The following is a 19,607-nucleotide window of genomic DNA, read 5'->3' on the forward strand; positions in this document are numbered from 1 at the left end:
GTGGGTCTTCTGAAGGACAGCCTGTCAGTTTAACGCATCCGGACTTCAGAAGTCCCCTTACCTGTCTCTCTGAACATGCTACTTTAAGACTCTCCTCCCATCTCTTTCTCCCTCCTCTAGGTTTCACTTTGACATCAGCCCCTTTGAGGAGATCTGGCCTGCTGTCTTTATCTACATGGTTCATAACTCCTGTGGGAAGACCAGGTGATGCGTAACTAGACCATGAAAATGTCAGCATTTGCTCGTCATTAAAGCTCTGCTTGATTAATTGTTGTATTGTTGTCGTGTGTAGCTTTGAGCTGGAGAAGCTGTGTCGGTTCACCATGTCTGTACGGAAGAACTACCGGCGCGTGCCCTACCACAACTGGAAGCACGCAGTGACGGTGGCCCACTGTATGTACGTCATCCTACAGAAAACGTCTGGGATGTTCACAGAGCTAGAGGTTTGCTTCTTATTGAGTCTAGGTTTTACTGTTTCAAGACAAAAATAATAAATAAATACAAGATGGGGTGCCGGTAGCTCGGTCCGTAGGGAGTTGGGTTTGGATTCGGAGGGTCGTTGGTTCAAGTCCCAGTACGGACCACAGTACAAAGTGTGGATTGTTTGTGCATGAATGGGTCCTGAGTGTGTGTAAATTGCAGGCCTGTGTGTGTAGTGATGTCAAAACAGAGTGTAAATTGTAATTTCCCCACTGGGGATCATGAAACAGTATACGTTATTATTATTAAGATCAGCAGCATCTGGGGGTTCTGATTTTAAGTTGTGTATTTGCCATCATTCCACTCTGGTCTACAGAAGAAAGGTCTGTTGATCGCCTGCCTGTGCCATGATCTGGACCATCGGGGGTACAGCAACTCATACCTGCAGAAGTTTGACCATCCGCTGGCTGCTCTGTACTCCACCTCCACCATGGAGCAACACCACTTCTCTCAGACTGTCTCCATCCTACAGGTAGAGCTCCACCATGCAGAACTTAATGTACAATGTATGTTCTTCTTGTGAACGTCTGGAACATCTTGAGGGGATTTCTTTTTAATTTGGCACAAACATCCTCCATTGGACTTAAAGATGGACTCATTAGAATTTGTAGGTCATTGGTCAAAGGTCAATTTCACTGTGACCTCAATTAACACATTTGTGGCCATGAATCAAGAATGAATATGCTAATTATGACAACATTTCACAGAAATGTCTCATAGCAGAAAATTAGGAAGTAGTGAACATTTTATATTACTGTGACATCATAATGTTCTGCGAAAAACACTTTTCTAGCCATTTTTTCAACGCATTAACTACGAGCAGAAGGGGAGACATTTGGTCAGATGTTGAATTGGTGACACTAATCTTGAAACTTGAATAGAAGTGCTTCTGTGCTGCTGGATTGAAGATGTTTCTGAAGCATCCACATTTTAGAATGTGTAGCTCATTTGAAGGAACATCTATATTTAGCTTTAGTCTTTTGGCCAAGCATGTGAACACATTAAATACATGATTTTTTTTTCTTTTTCTCTCAATAAACGTACCCCCTAATATGACATACAGCAGAAAGAGGACAAGGCTTAAAATAGTTGAGTCAAATATATTTAATTGTATATCCCTAGAACACAAATCAAAACTGTGCCTATAGAGGCTTCACAGTCTGTAAATCCAACAACATCCTCTATCCTTAGACCCTCGTCTCAGATAAGAACAACTCCCTTTAATGAGCAAAATTGAACCCCAAGGTGCTTGCGTGAGTCCACCGTCTTAACTTCCTCTCTCTTTATGGCAACCAGGACAGGGGGACTCCTGTTCCTCTGGTTGTCCACCACAAGTTCATCACTTTTACTGAAATTCAGCTTCAGGTGATTGTTGTTGCAGCATGTGAGGAAGCTCTCTATCAGTCCTCTGTACTCTTCTGTAAAAATAGTTTTTGAGTAAAGATGGCATGTTTCTCACTGGAAATTATTCACTGGAATACATGTTACTATATTGATAACTTCCATTTTGCCAAAAGAATACACTTAAAACCTTTTCTGGAATTCCTCCAATGTCTTCACTACATACATATTACATGCGTCCGGACAGACATGGATGTAAACTGCAACTTGACTGGTTGACGGAGATAGTCTTCACATTTATAAGTATATTTTTACTTTCTTCTAGTACTTTAAATACCGCAAAATTTCTACAAGATCTGACCCTTACACACAAACACACACACCGTCAACTACAGGTCTAATTATAGGATCATATGACTTAGTTCTGAGTGCCCTCTTCTTTAACGTCCAGGATCTGCGTGAACCTGCAATGGCCTGAGATGACCGTGGATTACAACCTGTTCTAGCTGAGCAGAACGCCTCATAAGTGGAGCTTTTGCTTTTTTATTGATCTCTTTGTTTCCCATAGCTGGAAGGGCACAATATTTTCTCCAACCTGAATTCCAGCGAGTACGAGCAGGTGTTGGAGATCATCCGGAAGGCCATTATTGCCACAGACCTCGCCCTGTACTTTAACAACCACCAGCAGCTGACGGAGCTGCTTACCTCGAGTGGGCTGGACTTGAACAACCACTCACACAGGTCAGGTCACGACATGCACCAGTACATAAGTCAGGTCAGGTTCACACCAGGTCTCATTGCATCACATGCAGACCTGGTGCACATGCACGGCACATTGAGTTTCTGCTCATGGCTATAACGAGGCTTTGCTCCCCTCCAGGGACCGTGTGATTGGTCTGATGATGACAGCATGTGACCTGTGTTCTGTTACCAAGCAATGGCAAATCACACGACTCACAGCCAACGACATCTATGCTGAATTCTGGGCTGAGGTACGATGGGATACCGCTGGAGTTTAAACAGTGTTATTTTTAGTTTCATTTATAGCAGCCAGTATGACAGCTTTTAAATGGTAATGCTGCTACACCTAGCTGTCAAAAATTTCTGAAGTGCAAAATAGTGTTGTCTAGTGGTCAAAAGGTTTGGAACAGTGTGCAAAAAGAAAAGGAAATTTCTCTCTTTAATTCGTTCCACCACAGGGAGATGAGATGAAGAAGATTGGGTTGCAACCGATCCCTATGTTGGACAGAGACAAAAAGGACGAAGTTCCCCAGGGCCAAGTAAGACCAGCACTTTTACTCATTTGTCTCTAACTGGGCTCACTGTCTATTTTACACACACACACACTCTCACACGCACGCACGCACACACACACACACACACACACACACACACACACACACACACACACACACACACACACCAAAATCTTAGAAATGTCTCTCAAGTAGGATTACCAGAGTTGACTTAAAGTGTAAATAATTATTTACAATAACCAGGATCCCTTTATATTCAAATAACAATGTGTTAGAAATAACATGCAATGGGAGTAGCCTCTACAGAATGCTATGGGTATATGTGTTGTAATAAACTTTACATATTAATAAATAATAAGGGTTAAACTATGTTATACAGCACAGTTGAACAAAGACTGTGCCTGCAAGGGAATCAGATCAGGTAGTTACTACAGTAAATAATTAAAACATCCCAGACATTTTAATTTTATTTCTTATTTTTTGGTCCGGTAAGATACTTATGTATGTATGTATGGATGTCTGTGCTGACTGTTTACGATTAATAGAAATAATAATAATACATTTCTATAAAAAGAAACTTTAAAAAACTAACTAAAAATAAAAACTTCCCAGACAACTGAAAATCATGTGCTGCATTTCTGAATATTCCTTAATGTCATCATGACAGTCATTTATTGTACTGTTTGTGAACATGTTATTGCAAAGTTGCTTCTATTGGCTTAAGTATTTTTGTTTGGTTTATGTTTTGTTTTTCAAGGTGGGATTCTACAATGCTGTTGCGGTTCCATGTTACACGACGCTGGCGGAGCTTTTCCCTCCATCCAGTCCTCTTCTAAGAGCCTGCAAGTAAGTCATTGAAGCTGCCGTTTTAAAGTAGAAGGAAAAGTCTTGCCCTTGGCTGGGTGCTTTTAATCAAAGCCAAGCAGGATTTTGAGGTGATAAGGAATGTATCTTGCGTATGTGTTTAGCAATAAAAGATTAAACGATAAAAGATTGTATGTAGTTTTTTTTTTATTTACACTTTTTGGACGTGCATTTTGTCGTGCTGATTTCACATCTGATTATGGCCATTAAATGTACTGAAAACGTCTTGAATTGCAACAAGTAGTGTGTGTTATGACCAGCAGCAATTGGCCAGACAAATAAAATTTGAGGTTATAAGGAGTACTTGTGTGTATAGTAGATGTGCATCCCACTTTCAACTGAAAATACAAACACAACACGTGCTACTGCACTGCTGTTGGATTAAACAAACCTGTGCTAGAACTTGCTGAAAAGCATACTGTATTCAGTAAGACACATTTCAATGTAGAAGGCAGTGTACTAACAGGAAGTGGTTGCTCTTCTATGGTGCACCAGTGTGTCTGCACGTAACCTGCTGGTCTTTAAAACGTTGTGACCTTGATCCGCGGGGAATGCAAACAAAGTGAGCAGAGTAATATATAAGCCCTAGGTGTTCGTCAACACCGGAGCCCTGGGTGGGCAACGAGCCTAGACCCTGCGGAGCCTGGCTGCTTGTTGTGGGATCTGCCACAGACGTGTAAACTGTATCAGCCAGGCTAAGTGAAGGGAAGGGCACCACTTTCTGAACTTGTGTGTCGGGCTTATAGATTATAGTTTGGGTGGGGGGGGGGGGGGTGACAACACAACGTGATGGGGCAGCTACTGATACAGGTGACTGAGTTACACTGTTGTTGTGGCGACACATGTTTGACCATTTGTTCATTTTAGCATCATTTGTGATATTTCTGTCTACAATACATAGATGAAGTTGGTACAATCATTACATTCAGTCGTTTAATAGAATAATTGGGTTTGGTTTATTGCAGATTTTGTTTTGTTGTTGCAGTGTGTGGACATATGGATATCTTCAGAACCATAACTTGCTATTCTGATAATGTTTGGTTATTTTTGTCTTAATATTACTACAGTTATAAAATAAAGGCATAATTGTATCTATCTTGTTTCAAAAGTTTGGTCTGTCTCTAACAACATTATGTCCTTACCATAGTTCACATCAGATGCACACCCTAGTGGCAACAAAGTGTTATACTTCTGCTATAGTGTGCTAACTAGCTTGCCCCATCAGTAGCTACAGTACTATATTTATTTTAATAACAAAGATACATCTGAAAATAACGTGATCAAAAGCCATTATTACCCTAATATGATTAGCAATTAAAATAAAATCCCATTAGACAATTTCCTTCAGCATGCTTTGTTTAAAATAACTGTCATACATTATAATTTTGTCCTGTTGTTGATGAAGTTTTCAATGTCTTTGATTCATGCTGACGTGTTGTTATACTCTGATTTCAGATGCTAAGACATGTCTTCGAGCAGTAAGAAATTAAATGTATGTGTTAGTGACACAGACCTGAGTCTCAATCTGATAGAGGATGTTTTTTGTGTGCAGGGAAAACCTGTGCCAGTGGGAGAAGATATCGCGGGGAGAAGTGCAGGACATAGTGCCCAACCGGCCTTGTGATTCAGGTCCTGTCAAGGTGGACAACTGACTACCAAAGGGGTCGCTGGCCCACAAAAGGAATACAACTAGAATCCTGCCACGGACCTGGACCTTTGTCGAGGGGGAAAAAGAACCCACATCCTGTGTTAGCAGGAGACGGATCAGCTAAAGGCGACTTGACTTTGAAAACACACAGTTACCTCATTGGGTGACAGAGGTGTAAACACTGACAGTTTCACCCAGAGACTGACAGACAGCCGATGGGGAGGGACTTCAACCTGTCACTCTACATCCACTCAGCTTGGAATTTCATTGGGTAGAATGGACTTGTGCGTTTATGTTGTTTTATTTTGGCTGTGATGTTCTTTTTTTCTTTTTTTATATGAGCTGATTCTTTTACGGTATTATATTTGCAGAGGCCTTACTCTGAACCTTTCACAGACTAGATATATGTGAAATCTTGTTGGTTCAGGCTTTTTTTCTTCTCTTTTTTTTTTTTTAAATGGTACTGTTTGCCTTCTGTGGTAGGTTTATCGTACGCGCACTACTCAGCAAGGTATTTCCAGAGACAGAAGGAATGTGTAGAGCAGATGTATGGTGTAATGCCACATTATTGAGAAGGTGGACGTCGGAATGTTGTTGTTTTTTTTAAATTAATTTCTGAGCAAAAGTCCTTTGCAGTACTTGAATAAAGACATCCAGCCTATTTTACGTGGAGAAATCGCCCCGTCAGCATATCCGACAAAACGTGGATAAACTGTGACGAGAGGAGATCTAGATAATGTCGACACTTGTGAACACAGTCACAAGAGAGTCACAATGTTTCTCCCTGAAATGGACCCTAAAGCGCTGCCCCTCCTGGTATTTGGGAACCTGCTGCATAGAACATCTACTTTTTTGGGGGGATTATAAGGATCTGACCCCAGGCCAGCGCTTATATTAATGTGTGTAGGACAGAGTTCACAAGATGAAGACAATGCACAAATAGCATCAGTTTTAGTAAGCCTGCATTCTACTGAATCGTAACATTGTTCACGCCACTATCACATCATGAATTATTTCACACAACAATCGGATTTCTCCTCATTAATCAGTAATCATTTATAGAACCATGAACAACACGGTTAAGACGAACGTTTAAAAAAGAGGATATTTCCCAAGTGTCTCGGCGGATTTTAGAGATTTCTTCATTTGAAGTGACACAACAAACTTTGTATTTGTTGCCTAGCTGATTACTCTAGCACCCTGATTTTTAACTCCTTGTTAAGACCTGATGAATTATTAAGGTATAAATTGAAACAATAGTGAAGGGCAGGTCTAGTTGTCAACTAAACAGTCTGTTTTTGACGTGTCCTTGCAGGTTGAAAGCCGTAGCGTGAAACATTTATGACACTGAACACGTTTTGCTGTTGATGCAGGCACAGCAGCTCAACAGGAGTCTCGACAAATCGCCAGCTTCATATTTTCCCACAAGGTCAAACCTGTTAAATGCATCATATGTCTATCTCTGGGATTCAAGAATGCTTGCTTGACTTTCGGCAGGTGTGTGACAGAAGTTCCCCTCATTTCCATGGCCTGTCAATGGAATCAAATCCTCCTCCTTTACGCTCACTCTCCAACGTCATGCAAGGGGGGCACATTTAGACTCTTTCAAAATGAGTTTCCACGATCTTCCAAAAGACAATTTTTATTGTCTGAAACTGTCATTCCAGTGGACATTGTCCCTCCAAGACTGAAATTACCACTCATTTTGTTCTACAACTGGTACTGTGGCCCCCGAATGGTGTGAATGTACATTTTGATGAATGTTTTGTTGATTGCAGATTCTCGGTGGTGGCATGTGGGTCAGTGTGCCATCAGTTTCCATGATGTGCTCTGTCGTTACTTTTCAGAATTGCTTCCAGTAAGCTTCAACCAAGAGGAGCAACAATTAGCATGCACCTGATCGGAAGTTTTATATAATTTTGCATATACGGTAATGGGTGTTTACTGTCTGTAATCTAAGAATTAGTTTGTACAGACTGAGATGTATGCTCTGATGGCTCTAAACTGAATTGTGGTTGTGCACTTTCAGACTGTGCGTGCGTGTGTGTGTGTGTGTGTGTGTGTGTGTATGTGTGTGTGTGTGTGTGTGTGTGTGTGTGTGTGCGCATGTGTGTGTGCATGTGTGTGAGAGAGAGAGAGAAAGAAAGCTCTTTACCCACTCCAACCCCACCTGAGAACATGGTTAAGTCCATATCACTGCACTGTCCCTTCTACTTTCAGCACCAGTTATACACCATTGTCTGCACTATGTTTAGCTTATGATCTTTATCATTATTATTATTATTGCTATTATTACTATTGTTATTTTCTTAATTAGAGTTAAAATTTAAATTAACTTATATTTTTTATACAAAGAAAAATAATATTGGCCTTTTTGTTTTGTACAAAGTAAACATTAAAATAAACAAAACGGTCTAGACATGTTACTGTTACCCAGAATAATTGCGGAATGTCTCAACTGTAAATGTAAGAGCAGTAGCCCAAATGACTTTTATTAAATACCTGAAAAATGCATCAATGTGCCAGATTATTCTTTATTTCCTGGTTGAATAAGCATTTATTGACTATGTTATTAATACCGTAGAGCTGCAGAGACAGTGCTGGGCGACAATGCATCACTCCTGATTGGTCAGAAGCATGTTATTGCACTTAATCTGGTCCATTTGTTTAATTACGACAGAGATGAAGGTAAGTTATCTACACATTTTTGTGAAAGTAACAAGAATTAGGATCTTAGGACATTTTTTACATGACTTTGGCCCTATTTTTAACTTGTGTAATACAGTCATACATTTTAACCTTAAGTCAGAGTTTCTGGTAGGTTAACCCTTTTTAGTTATTTATTTGTTCCTGCAGGAAATACAGTAATACTGCTGTCATCCCAAACTATCCCTGCTGCACTGTACTTACACTATGTCTGAGATTCAAATGTTCATCTGATAGCTTGCTTGAATGTGTTGTGTCAGGGGTCCATGAGGTGTGTTCATGAAACTAGAACTCTTTACCAGTATAAGTCTATAGGGTAGTCTTTGAACATACAGTAGGATATTATGGATGATTTTTATGGCAACACATTGTCAGTGCCAGTTGCTAAGTTGATCTTCCTCATTTGACTCTCAGACCAACAATGGAGGTTTCATTTCCACAAGAGGGAACAACAGATACCACAACCGATTCACCAGCTGCCAACCGCGGTTGGTGACCGATTACTCATCACAACATGTTCCTTTTGTCCAATGCAGTGCTCAAAATTTTGAAAAATACTAAATTGCAATCTTTTTTGGCTTTGTAAGCAATAACACCATAACCCATGGCCTTCTATTCTACAAATTATTTTATGTAACATACTGTACATTTGGAAATTAGGCAAGTAAACGTCTGGGAGCCTCTTTATCCACTACTACTTCATTATTTTGTCATTGTCATATCATTACATCAAAAGTAAATAGAGCACACAAGAATGCAAATGAACGCAAACTCCGTTATATAGCCCTACTTGTTTCAATGAAGCATAACATGTTACAGTGTCTCTTCCCTCATGCTCAGCTTTGCCATCTGGGTGCTTTCCTGTTCTGGGCTTTCCAGCCCTGAGGCCCCAGCTCTCCTCCCTCTGTTTGCTCTGTAGGCTACACTCACCACTGTGTGTTTACTTGCACACAATAACCCAATTATTGTAAATAACTCAATTACGATAATAGTTCGATAAAAGCATTTACAGGAGTTGTAACAAGATTTCCCCAATAAATATAGTTTACACAATCTGTAATTGAGTTACTGTGTGTTGGATTTGTGGCAGTCCACAGGAAACATTTGAATAAAAATGTAAAAACTGAGGAAATATGGGTAATTTGTTGGAGAATTTTTAGTTCTGTTACTTGCAGTGTTATTAAACACAAGTCACTTAGTATTTTTTCTGGCTGTCTGAATTCAACAACTCGGGCCAGTTTAAGTCTAATGACAAAAATCTAGTGTGTTTGTGTTCATTGTCCGTTTTTAGTTTTTTAGTCCGAACACATTGTTTTAATTCCTACAGTTTCAAAATTGTCAAATGTACCCTTGCATGCACCTTTCTGATGTGATGCACAATCCAACTTCAAGGTAATGGATAGGGCATGTTTATGTTTATTGACAGTTTTCAAGAAGAAAAAAAACATCAGCTGGTGATAGCCTAGGCCTATTTAAAAACTCATTATATTATTAAAAAGGAACTAATCACTCGAGGTCAATGCCTTTTTCACCGCAGATATTTTGACTTGTCATAGTAGAAAAAGCCCAGGTGTATTCAAAACCATTAATGATGGCTGCATTCCACTTAGGAGAGGCCCTGGTGTTGTGCAAACATGAGAGAATTGAGCCATTAACAAGGTTATCAATTTTTACCTGGGCTTTTCCTACTATGACAAGTCAACATATCTGCCGTGAGGAAAAAAAGATATCGCTATCGAGCTGCTTCGTCGGGCGGGACTTGACTATTCAATTCAATTCAATTCAATTTTATTTATAGTATCAATTCATAACAAGAGTTATCTCAAGACACTATACAGATAGACCACACTCCAGAATTTACAAGGACCCAACAGTTCTAGTAGTCTCCTCCAGAGCAAGCAACAGTGCGACTAGAAGTTGCGTTGAATCTATAACAACGCGTCATGAGACCTAGAACCTCAAAGCTCATGGGTACGATTATTTTCGAGACTATGAATGCAACGCTGGCATTGCGCTCTTTGGTCTCCTTGGTAACCGAGTAAAGAACAGGTCAGTGAGACTTCTCCATGAAGTCTGTTTTTGTATTTTTGTCGTGATTGCACGAATTTAGCAGGTGAGGTTCTCATTGACTGTTTCCATATGTCTGCTTTGTTCACAAGCTTCAACTGCGTATCAATATTAGGAATATGTTAAAGTAATTTAAAAGCGCTACCTTTTTGCTAGCTAACGCTAGGCGCCGGAATTGTGGAAAACCAATTTGCAAAATGTATCGCGTTAGCTTTAGTTAACCTAGTTAACTAGCGTTAACTGTTAAAAAAAGTTTAATGTTACTTTAATTTCAGTTTTCTTTACAAGAATTGTAATTTCAGGACAGACAGATATATTCATGTATACACACAACATTGAGTTACTGGTTTTTCACCTATTTAATGCAATTTACTGTAATTTTGAAGCCCCTTTGGATAAAAGCGTGAACACACGTAAATAAACTAACTAAGTAAATGCAGTTTATAGAAATTCTAACTTATTTTGGTTTACATTTATTTAATGTGAACATCGCAGTTCTGTTGCATTATATAGGAAATGTAGCCTACTGACACGTTGTGTGTCTTTCAACAGACTTAACAGTACTGTGCCTTTAGCCCTGTACTGTCACATTGTGTGTCTTTCAACAGAGTTAGCTAACAACAATGTGCCTTTAGCTATGTCCAACAGCAGCAAACCAAAGCCCCGGTGCTTTAGGAGCGATATCCAAAGACTGCTGCTGGCTGCTGAAGCTGGTCAGAAGGATGATATCCTGACCTACTCCTCAGGTCATCTGGGGCCACGCTGCCTGAACCAGAGTCAGCCTCACAGGGAGACAAAGCAGTCTTTCTGGAGCATGTCTCAGAGCCTAAAGGAAACCCCAAACACTGTAAAACCCCAGCTGACACGGGCAAAGGTTTTGGTTTATGTAAAGAAGAAAGAAATGAAAGAGTGTCCCCCTAAGTTCTCCACTGGCACTGCTTTAGTAGAGTCTGAAGTGTTAAAGTCAAGACAAGATAAGGCTTCTCATTGCTCATCACATGCAGACAGAAGAGAAGATGTGAGTCTGCCTAAGATAGTTTACTCTTCCTCAAACTCTCTGCCAGTCCAGCCTAGAGCCTTCCCCCAGAAAAAGTCAAAGTATTTATCTGATCTTGAGGGGAAACAACATTTTGACCAGGAAGGGCTGAATAACGACGGCCAGCTAAAGAAGAAAAAACAATTTGGCAGGAAAGTCATAACCAAGCAGGACCTCTGGGCTGGAATACATGTTGCTGAAATGCATGAGAGGAAACTACAAAAGGTGAGAATGGTCACACAAACCATGACATCACACAACTAGTTTAGTTCACATATTTCTAATGTGTCAATTTTACATGAAAGAATAAATACATGCACAGACTTGTGAAGTGTGTATGTGTGTGTGTGTGTGTGTGTGTGTGTGTGTGTGTGTGTGTGTGTGTGTGTGTGTGTGTGTTACTGTCACACCCAGGAGCTGAGTAGGTTGTCAGTGCACAGCTGGCCCAGCAGAGACCGCCTTGCGGTGTTCAGTGACGTCTTTGATGATGTATGTGAAGGCTCACCAGTATTTGGACGCATCCTGAGGGAAATTAAGGTTTTTCCATTTCCTCTGTACCCACTAGCACATTTTTAGCATGTGTCGTCAGACGTATTAGAGCCAAGAGAGAGTGAATCCCTGGTGTAGCAAGCGGAAGTAGAGCAACCACTGAAACCTGGTCACGATGCGTCTGGGAGCATGTCATCATAGGGCAATGATTGCATTACTGCTCATTCATAAGAAATGTTTTGCAAGTTTCTTTTTTGCACACAGTGGCTGTGCTCTCACTGCCAGTTAAACTTCCTTGTGTTACTAGTGACTATTAGTGTTTGTGAAACAAAATAAACCAATCATTGTTCCACATTCATTTGTTGTAGTGTAATGAGTAGACAGCGAGGTGGTCCAGCAGCCAAAATCAAAAGAATAACATTACATATATTGTAATTTTATTCTGCAGCATCAAACTACAGGAAGTAGACAACGTACATACTGTATATGTAACCAGTAGCTAAACTGTTACAGTAACCTGCTGATGTGTGTTATTTGTTAACACACCAGTTGTGTTCATGATAAATGTTTCCACCATCACCTGTAATGCAAAGCTGTAAAGCTTGTGTTGATTAAAACAATGTAACAAACGTACGAGCAGTACATTCAAGTTTATTAGTAATTCCACAGTTTCTTTAAAGTTTTGATTTCATCTACAAAGACACATAATAAAAACACATCCACAAAATACATAGAGTAAAATAATGTTTTCTTTCTTCTTCCAGACAGATTATGATTTGTATGTCAACCACTTGATGGCTTCCCAATCACCACTACATGACACGGTAAAGCACAATGCTCATAATGTAATCAAATAAACATATAAGACATATACGAAGAAGACCTGAGACAAGAAGGTTGAGACTGTCTGGCCTTATTTCCTGTCAAAAACATTGACTCCCTTCTGTGGGTGTCAGCTGATTGACAGCAAGGATAACATACAGTAATGGCTTCATGTTTACTGGGATGGATTATCAAGCTCAGGCACTTTCAAAGTCTGGAAATTGCTTTTCATACTGTGTAAGAATGTCTCCATCTTCTAGAAGGAGTAACATTAGCACTAAGTTGAATACAAAGTCTTTCTAATGTAACAAAACTGCACCTACAGTATAGTTCAAAGGGTCAAAGGTAACTGTTATTCATTTTCACGGTCATTTCTCCGTTAGTAACCGAACAGGGCTGCTGGCAATGGGGTCTTTTTACCCAGTTAAAATAGTTTTTTGACATAGAATACGTTAATGGGGTTGGAGAGTTGTATATTACAGATTTTGTAATGTCATGGAGCCTCAATTCATTTTGCAATAGTCACAGAACAAGCACGTCTCTTGCGCTTGTCGCAAACAATACTACACAATAATAAGTGTTAATATGTTTTTGTTGTCCTGTAACAGTCGCTGGATACTTCTCTCAAAGATCTTGGCAATGGCAAAGTAAGGCAAATGGAGTTGGAAGACGCTGAAAAAGAGGTTTTCAGGCTGGAGCAGGAGGCCAAAACAGCTCTAGAGGAGAATAAACGGTACTACAAGGATCTGTCTACCAAAAAAATGTATAATTAAGTACTGTGTCATTACTTTAAGCACTTTTGTTTTTTTTAACCTCAGAGTCCGAAATGAATCACAGAATGTTCCAGCAATCATAGGCCCAGAGGACAGTGATATGAAGAGTAAGTCTCAAGACTGCGTTGGTAGATCTAATCATTAGTAAAACCACTTCTCAGCACTTGATTACTTGATCACTTTGTATCTGTTAGTGAATGTTATGTTTTCTGAATATGAAAAAGAAAAGTGAAAAATTCACATTTCACCAAAAAAGAGAGTTCTTTAGTTTCATTGAGTGAGCTGTAACTTTATAATCCCTGCAGGGGTGTGCACGGTGCATTCATGCTAGCTCTTGTGTTTGGACAGATCCATATGTGTCAGGGCTGCAGGACAGCTGCACCAACAATCTCCAATCCAAGAGGATTCAGGTGTTGAACACGTGGAGGGAGATCCAACAGCTGGAGGAGGAGATTAAGGAGAAGCTGGTGTCCTCTGTCACAACCACTGCTACTGCAGGACACATCAAAGACCTCAAGGTGTCTGCTTATACTCATATATTCAGCCCTGTTTCTCACAAGTTTATGAACAATGCACAGCTAGACTGTTGCATCGCATTGTGCATCAATTTTCATTTTGTTTTCTTTCAGAAATGTAAGCAGGACGTGCAATTGGTGATTGCTATAAAGGCAAATGGCTGCAGTTTTTATTTAAAATGTATTTTTCTGTTGGCTTCCAGAAAGAGATAATGAGACTTATTGCCTCAAATGACTGTCTGGAGACCATGAACAAGGCAAGGAAGTTTGATCTTTTTCCTATCATATCATCATTTTTTAAAGTTTTATAGATTTTAATGGCATGTCTTGCTCAGTGAAAGTGTGCCATGTTTTTACTCTACATTTCTCTCAAGGATCTGGAAAACAACATCAACATGGTGGTAGACAGAGAGAAAGCAAGCAAGGCCATAAGAAGGTACATGGTATATTGAACATACTGTTCTGTGAGACTTGGCTCAGGAACTTGTGATTTATTCAAACTATTTCTATGTTTTTCCACCAGGATGTTATGGGACAAAATAAACTGTGATCTACAAACAGAGAGTGAATAGCTTCATCAGCAAGTAACCAGATATGGACATTCCAAAGTGCAATGAAATAAAGAAAAATGTATTAAATCGAGCCACATCTTTGATTAGCAAGCAACTTAATTATATTACCTTATAGCCCTTTAGTATAGTATATACATACACTACCTGTCAAAAGTTTGGGGTCACTTACAAATTTCCATTCCACTCCATTATAGACAGAATACCAGCTAATCTGAGTGGGGGGCTGATCTTAAATTGCAATATCTACATTGCCCATTATCAGCAACCATTCATCCAATGTCCCAAAGGCTCATTCTGTTTACTAATCTGATATCATTTAAAAAAAACTAACTAAAAAAAACATTGGAGAACCCTTTTGCATTTATGTAAGCCCATGTAATGTGAAAACTGCTGCCCTTGTTAAAAAAAACAAGGCAACTGATCTCAGCTGGGATTCTGTCTATAATGGAGTCCAATGGAAATTTGTGAGTGACCCCAAACTTTTGACCGGTAGTGTAAATATATTTTTTTATCCAGAACTAATACTGTAGATCAGAGCTTAAAACTACCACAAGTATCAGCAAGCAGGCAATACCAGAATGTAAAAATACTCCATTAGTTACTCCACAGTTCTGCAGTGAAAGGTATGTAAATATTAGCAGTATCATGTACTGTACATAATATTCAAGTACTCATTAAGTAGACTGGCCCCTTTTAAGAATGTTATTCTTGAATTTAAATGTTTACCATTTTATTCTTACCCATGCATTGTTTTCAAAGTATTAATATGTTGTAGTGGGTTGAGGCGCAGCTCATATGAGCTACTTTATATACTGTTAGTTTAGTCTATAATAATTTATCCTGATTTTAAAAGATGATCATATGTTTTGTGTGTAAAATCTAGTATTATACTAATAATATTCTACCAGTACAATTTGTGTCAAATGAATGTAGTGGAGTAAAAGTGCAGTCTAAAATGTGGTGAAATAGAAGTATAAAGTAGCATTAAAAGAAAATACTCAAGAAAAGCGATCTCAAGCGTTCAAAACACAGCTTTGAGTAATTGAGGATGTCAGGTTTCACAGTTTCCAGTCATCCATCAGTTAAAGAACAGCAGTGAATTTAACATATGTTGTTTTAGTGGCCCAGAGCGGTCTAATTAGTAATATGAACAACTTCCACCTCCGGCCCAATTAATATATTTTACCGTAATGTGAACAACTTCCACTTTCACGTTAAAATCTAATAAGTTGTGGTGTATGTACAGCCTGGAGCTACTCAAATGTTAATGGTTTGAACAGAGAACTCAAAGCATAATAAAAGGCCTGGATAATGTCACAGACATCTTTTTCTGATTTATGCCTTATGAAGCTACGCAATAACAAAACACCACGAAGGGTTAGGATACACTCCTCTCATTTCTAGCTACAGGAGACACATTTGTACTGACCCATTAAAGCATTTGGGGGGAACCTGAAAATCCATAATGACATACTTTACAACTTGTATCCCGAAAACAGACCTCTGTTGTTGGACAGAGACATTAAATAGGAAGACAAAAAAATCCAAATCAATCAGGAGCTCATTACTCTTTAAACACCAGGGGGCAGCAGAGACATGCCAAATGAAGAAAATAACTTTCCTCTGTCTCTGTACTCATTCAGTGCTAAGTGTCATTTAGTCTGTGAACTTTATCAAAACACAATGAAGATATTTTGATGTCTTGATCGAGGTCATACGCTAAAACAACCGCATTAGATGTGCCGAGTTTAAAAGAAAATACAACGTTTTTTTTTCTCTGGGCTCAAGTTCCATGTGACGTTTTGAGTCATAAAAATCCAATTATATCTTTGTGGATGGAATTCCTCATTTGATGTGTTCAAGAATCACAGAGAATGAGCAGATTACAGAAATTATACACACTTTCTTTGGATTGATATGGGGTGACCTTCGCCCCCAATGCGAGAGAGTGCCTTGCTGTCTGCCTGGACCTAATCATAGGTCAAAGTCTGCTCTCTGGCTGGCAGAGCCAGTAGGAGCACAGTGTGTTTCTGTCCCTCACTGTCTAAGCTCTTCATACTGTTAACACCTTCACCTTGTGCAGAGCTTCCTCTGCTTGGATTGTCACCAGTTCAACACCATGCTGCTTCGGACTGCGGTTCTGCTGCTCCTCTGCGTGTGCACGGGCATGTGTGCCACTTTAGGCCACTACCAGACTCAAGCAAAGGAAGAGGAGGATGTCCCTGCTGTTACTGACGGTGTTTTAGAAGCTGCCTTTGTAGATGCTGCTGAAGAAGCAGGAGCTCCCGCAGATACCCGAGTAAATGATTTGCCTGCAATTGAGGAACCTGCAGTTAATTCCATTTTTGGTGACAATCTATTGTCTAAAATACTTGCAGCTGCTGACAAACCAGTAGTGGATGTCCCAGTAGCAGATATTGAAACAGCCAAAGAGCCAGAGACAGGCAGCGATAGACCTGCTGGAGATGCCTCTGTTGTGGAAGCTCTCACCGGGGAAGCTGGCACTCATGAGCAAACTTCTTCTGAGGCGGAGGAGAATGACATTAGACCAGTCAAGACAGACCAGTTCCTGAACAGGCCTTTGGCACACAAAGACGACAATAGCTGGAGCATCAACTCCATTAGAAATAGTTTCCAGAGTGTACACGGATACTTTGACTCCCTGGTGGAGCTGGTGGGGGGACACAATGGTGTGTGTCAGTACCGCTGCAGATATGGTAAGAGCTAATCTCTTAACTTTACTTTTTTTTTTACACTGTTTATGTTTCAGAGAGCCACACGTATTTTAGTGGCCTGGAGGGGGGAGTTGTTGCTGTTTTCAAAAGAGCCAAAACATTTTCAGTACACCGGGTTCACAGTAGATTATAAAATGCTAATTATATTTTGTCCCCACCCCATATTCCTCTTTATGTTATACTTTATATGTTTTCTTAGCACACTTTGAGTGTCAAATTGGCATCTCTGCTGTCAGTTTATCTGCCTACAGGCTGCTGATGATGAAACCTGAAAGAATTTTGGTTATCAGACTAGGAGGTAGATGTACAGTTACACAATCCATACAGATGTACTCAAACAGAAGTTACATCTTATCTGTGAAACAACACACACCCAAGAACAGAGATATCCTGTAGACCCAAGGAGTATATTATGACATCAGTGTGTTAATGGACCTTCACTTTAGTATGAGAATTAAATGGATCGTCTCTGTTTTTGTAGGTAAACTTCCTCAACCTCGTCCCGGCTACCAGCTCCCAGAGCCCAACGGCTGCAGCTCCTCACTGGTGGGCTTCCAGGTGAATGCCGCTGTAGGTGGCCCACATAGCAACAACAGCTCAGAACTAATTGTACATTAAGCTCACAATGATGCAGCTTACCACAACCATGATGGCTTAAAATGCAAGGTTCTCGGTAAACTGCACTGATAACATAGTTGTTTCTTTTGACAGCTTGACCTGGGGATTCCTGCTATAACAGAGTGCTGTAACCAGCATGACATGTGCTATGACACTTGTGGCACAAGCAAGTACGACTGTGACTCAGAGTTTCGCTTGTGTGTGCATGGCATCTGCTCCGACCTTAAGAAGAGTCTGGGCTTTGTGTCAAAGGTACAAGGTGAGATATTTGCAGATATTTACATATTAAGGTGTGTACAAATGAAACCACCAGGGTATGGAGGCAGTTTGTTTGGGAACTGGAGGGTCGCTGATTCAAGTCCCCACACGGGGATATGGTGGTGGACTGGTAACTGGAGAGGTGCCAGTTCCCCTCCTGGGCACTGCCAAGGTGCTCTTGATTAAGGCACCAAACCCCCAACTACTCGGGGCGCCTGTCCAATGACAGTTGTAGCCCCCTCACGCTGACATCTCTCCATTAGTGCCTGTATAGGTACTGAGCATGTGTGTGTATTTCAGGCCTGTGTGTAACGTGTATTCAACCAACAGAGTGAAAACGTTTATATTTTTCAAATCATTATTATTAACAATTTACAGACATTGTGAGTAGGGCTGGGCAATATGGAGAAAATCAGATCAATAATCATCATCAATAATGTAAATATAATGACTAAGTGGTTAAAGGCAAATAATAGAACAGCTAGAACCGCTTGGTGAATTCAGAACATTACTTCCCTACTTACTGTAATGCAGCCTTTACAACCAGGAAAAGACTACACTTACCATACACTGATATTACGATATCTGAAATCTTAGACAAAATCTAAGGCGCTATCTACTCTCATTTTACAATATCAATGTATTATTGATATTTTGCCCAGCCCCAATCGTGAGTGATCAAAAAAATCCCTATAAACTCTGCCTCCCTCCTCTCTCTATTTCTGTGTCTTTTTTTCTTAGCCTGTGATTCGATGGCGGACGCTCTCTACAGCACAGTGGGGACACTTGGTTGCAGGCCTTACATGAACAGCCAGAGGGCGGCATGTGTCTGTGAGGGAGAGGAGAGGGATGAACTGTGACACAGAAAGACTATGGACAACAAACTCCTGCCTGCTTTCACAGACAAATAACAGAGTCGTGGGTAATTCCACAGGTTGCACTGTATATTTATGGGCTTTTTGTCAAAAAAAGATACTTCACAAGAGCCCTCTCAAGATTCACAGCTTGGGAATGTATTAAAAAAGACATACATGGGGAATGCAGATGAACTGTTTCTTAGGTTTTATTCATAGGCTGTACTAACACATATTAGGTTTCTGAATATGACTTTCAGGTTCCTAATTAACTGCCCTGTTCATGTTTTACTCTCCATATTCCATTTCATTTTTAGGCCATTTTTAGGCCTCTATGACTCCATTACCATAAATTACTGATAACTCCAGACAAATTGCCTGATGGGAAGGATATTGTTGGATTAATTTCCTTTAGAAAGAAAGACAATTTATTTCCTATGCTGCACATGGTTTGTTGTGTTCTGCTATATATCAAAATTGTCTGCTCAAACCTTAAGTCTGTGTCATGTAAATGGAACGCCTATTACAGCTACTGTACAACATTCATGTTTGATGTAACTTATTTGCCAGTTA

The 19,607-nt window shown here is 40.0% G+C and overlaps 3 protein-coding genes across 12 annotated transcripts in view; all 3 read left to right on the forward strand.

Moving 5' to 3' along the window:
- Positions 1-8,101, forward strand: part of pde10a (phosphodiesterase 10A) — a 62,932-nt gene extending 54,831 nt beyond the window's left edge. For 3 of the 7 annotated variants that reach the window (XM_034897475.1, XM_034897476.1, XM_034897478.1), the window contains 8 exons: positions 121-204; positions 293-443; positions 797-952; positions 2,390-2,583; positions 2,702-2,813; positions 3,021-3,101; positions 3,835-3,923; positions 5,494-8,101. In XM_034897475.1, coding sequence (XP_034753366.1) covers positions 121-204; positions 293-443; positions 797-952; positions 2,390-2,583; positions 2,702-2,813; positions 3,021-3,101; positions 3,835-3,923; positions 5,494-5,593 — 967 coding nt within the window. In that variant the 3' untranslated portion in view covers positions 5,594-8,101. The remainder of the gene's footprint in view (positions 1-120; positions 205-292; positions 444-796; positions 953-2,389; positions 2,584-2,701; positions 2,814-3,020; positions 3,102-3,834; positions 3,924-5,493) is intronic. The other 4 variants (XM_034897479.1, XM_034897482.1, XM_034897477.1 and 1 more) reach the window with 3 other exon arrangements.
- Positions 8,102-10,320: 2,219 nt separating this feature from the next.
- Positions 10,321-14,703, forward strand: LOC117960019 (uncharacterized protein C6orf118-like). 3 transcript variants are annotated; one of them, XM_034897516.1, is made up of 11 exons: positions 10,321-10,408; positions 10,971-11,380; positions 11,480-11,623; positions 11,813-11,935; positions 12,652-12,711; positions 13,318-13,442; positions 13,528-13,589; positions 13,831-14,000; positions 14,201-14,254; positions 14,372-14,433; positions 14,521-14,703. In XM_034897516.1, exons 2-11 carry the CDS (start codon positions 11,000-11,002, stop codon positions 14,567-14,569), a joined length of 1,230 nt encoding a protein of 409 aa, XP_034753407.1. In that variant the 5' UTR covers positions 10,321-10,408; positions 10,971-10,999; the 3' UTR covers positions 14,570-14,703. The 3 variants fall into 3 exon arrangements, with proteins under 3 accessions (XP_034753407.1, XP_034753405.1, XP_034753406.1); XM_034897514.1 differs by having other exon boundaries at positions 10,971-11,623; XM_034897515.1 differs by having other exon boundaries at positions 10,998-11,623.
- Positions 14,704-16,571: 1,868 nt separating this feature from the next.
- On the forward strand, positions 16,572-19,169 carry pla2g12b (phospholipase A2, group XIIB). 2 transcript variants are annotated; one of them, XM_034897539.1, is made up of 4 exons: positions 16,572-17,286; positions 17,786-17,874; positions 18,016-18,181; positions 18,922-19,169. In XM_034897539.1, exons 1-4 carry the CDS (start codon positions 16,689-16,691, stop codon positions 19,038-19,040), a joined length of 972 nt encoding a protein of 323 aa, XP_034753430.1. In that variant the 5' UTR covers positions 16,572-16,688; the 3' UTR covers positions 19,041-19,169. The 2 variants fall into 2 exon arrangements, with proteins under 2 accessions (XP_034753430.1, XP_034753431.1); XM_034897540.1 differs by having other exon boundaries at positions 16,573-17,286; positions 17,786-17,862.
- The last annotated feature ends 438 nt before the right edge of the window (positions 19,170-19,607 follow it).

Source organism: Etheostoma cragini, chromosome 17 (assembly GCF_013103735.1).
Source record: "Etheostoma cragini isolate CJK2018 chromosome 17, CSU_Ecrag_1.0, whole genome shotgun sequence".
Classification (NCBI taxonomy): Eukaryota; Metazoa; Chordata; class Actinopteri; order Perciformes; family Percidae; genus Etheostoma; species Etheostoma cragini.

Bases quoted from the DNA above. Each gene is read 5' to 3' on its own strand.
- LOC117960019 (XM_034897514.1), top strand. From the start codon at position 11,000: ATGTCCAACAGCAGCAAACCAAAGCCCCGGTGCTTTAGGAGCGATATC. The intron at 13,443-13,527 runs GTACTACAAGGA...TTTTAACCTCAG, and splicing joins GCTCTAGAGGAGAATAAACG to AGTCCGAAATGAATCACAGA. The intron at 14,255-14,371 runs GCAAGGAAGTTT...ATTTCTCTCAAG, and splicing joins GTCTGGAGACCATGAACAAG to GATCTGGAAAACAACATCAA.
- pla2g12b (XM_034897539.1), top strand. From the start codon at position 16,689: ATGCTGCTTCGGACTGCGGTTCTGCTGCTCCTCTGCGTGTGCACGGGC. The intron at 17,875-18,015 runs GTAGGTGGCCCA...TTCTTTTGACAG, and splicing joins GCTTCCAGGTGAATGCCGCT to CTTGACCTGGGGATTCCTGC. The intron at 18,182-18,921 runs GTGAGATATTTG...TTTTTTTCTTAG, and splicing joins CTTTGTGTCAAAGGTACAAG to CCTGTGATTCGATGGCGGAC.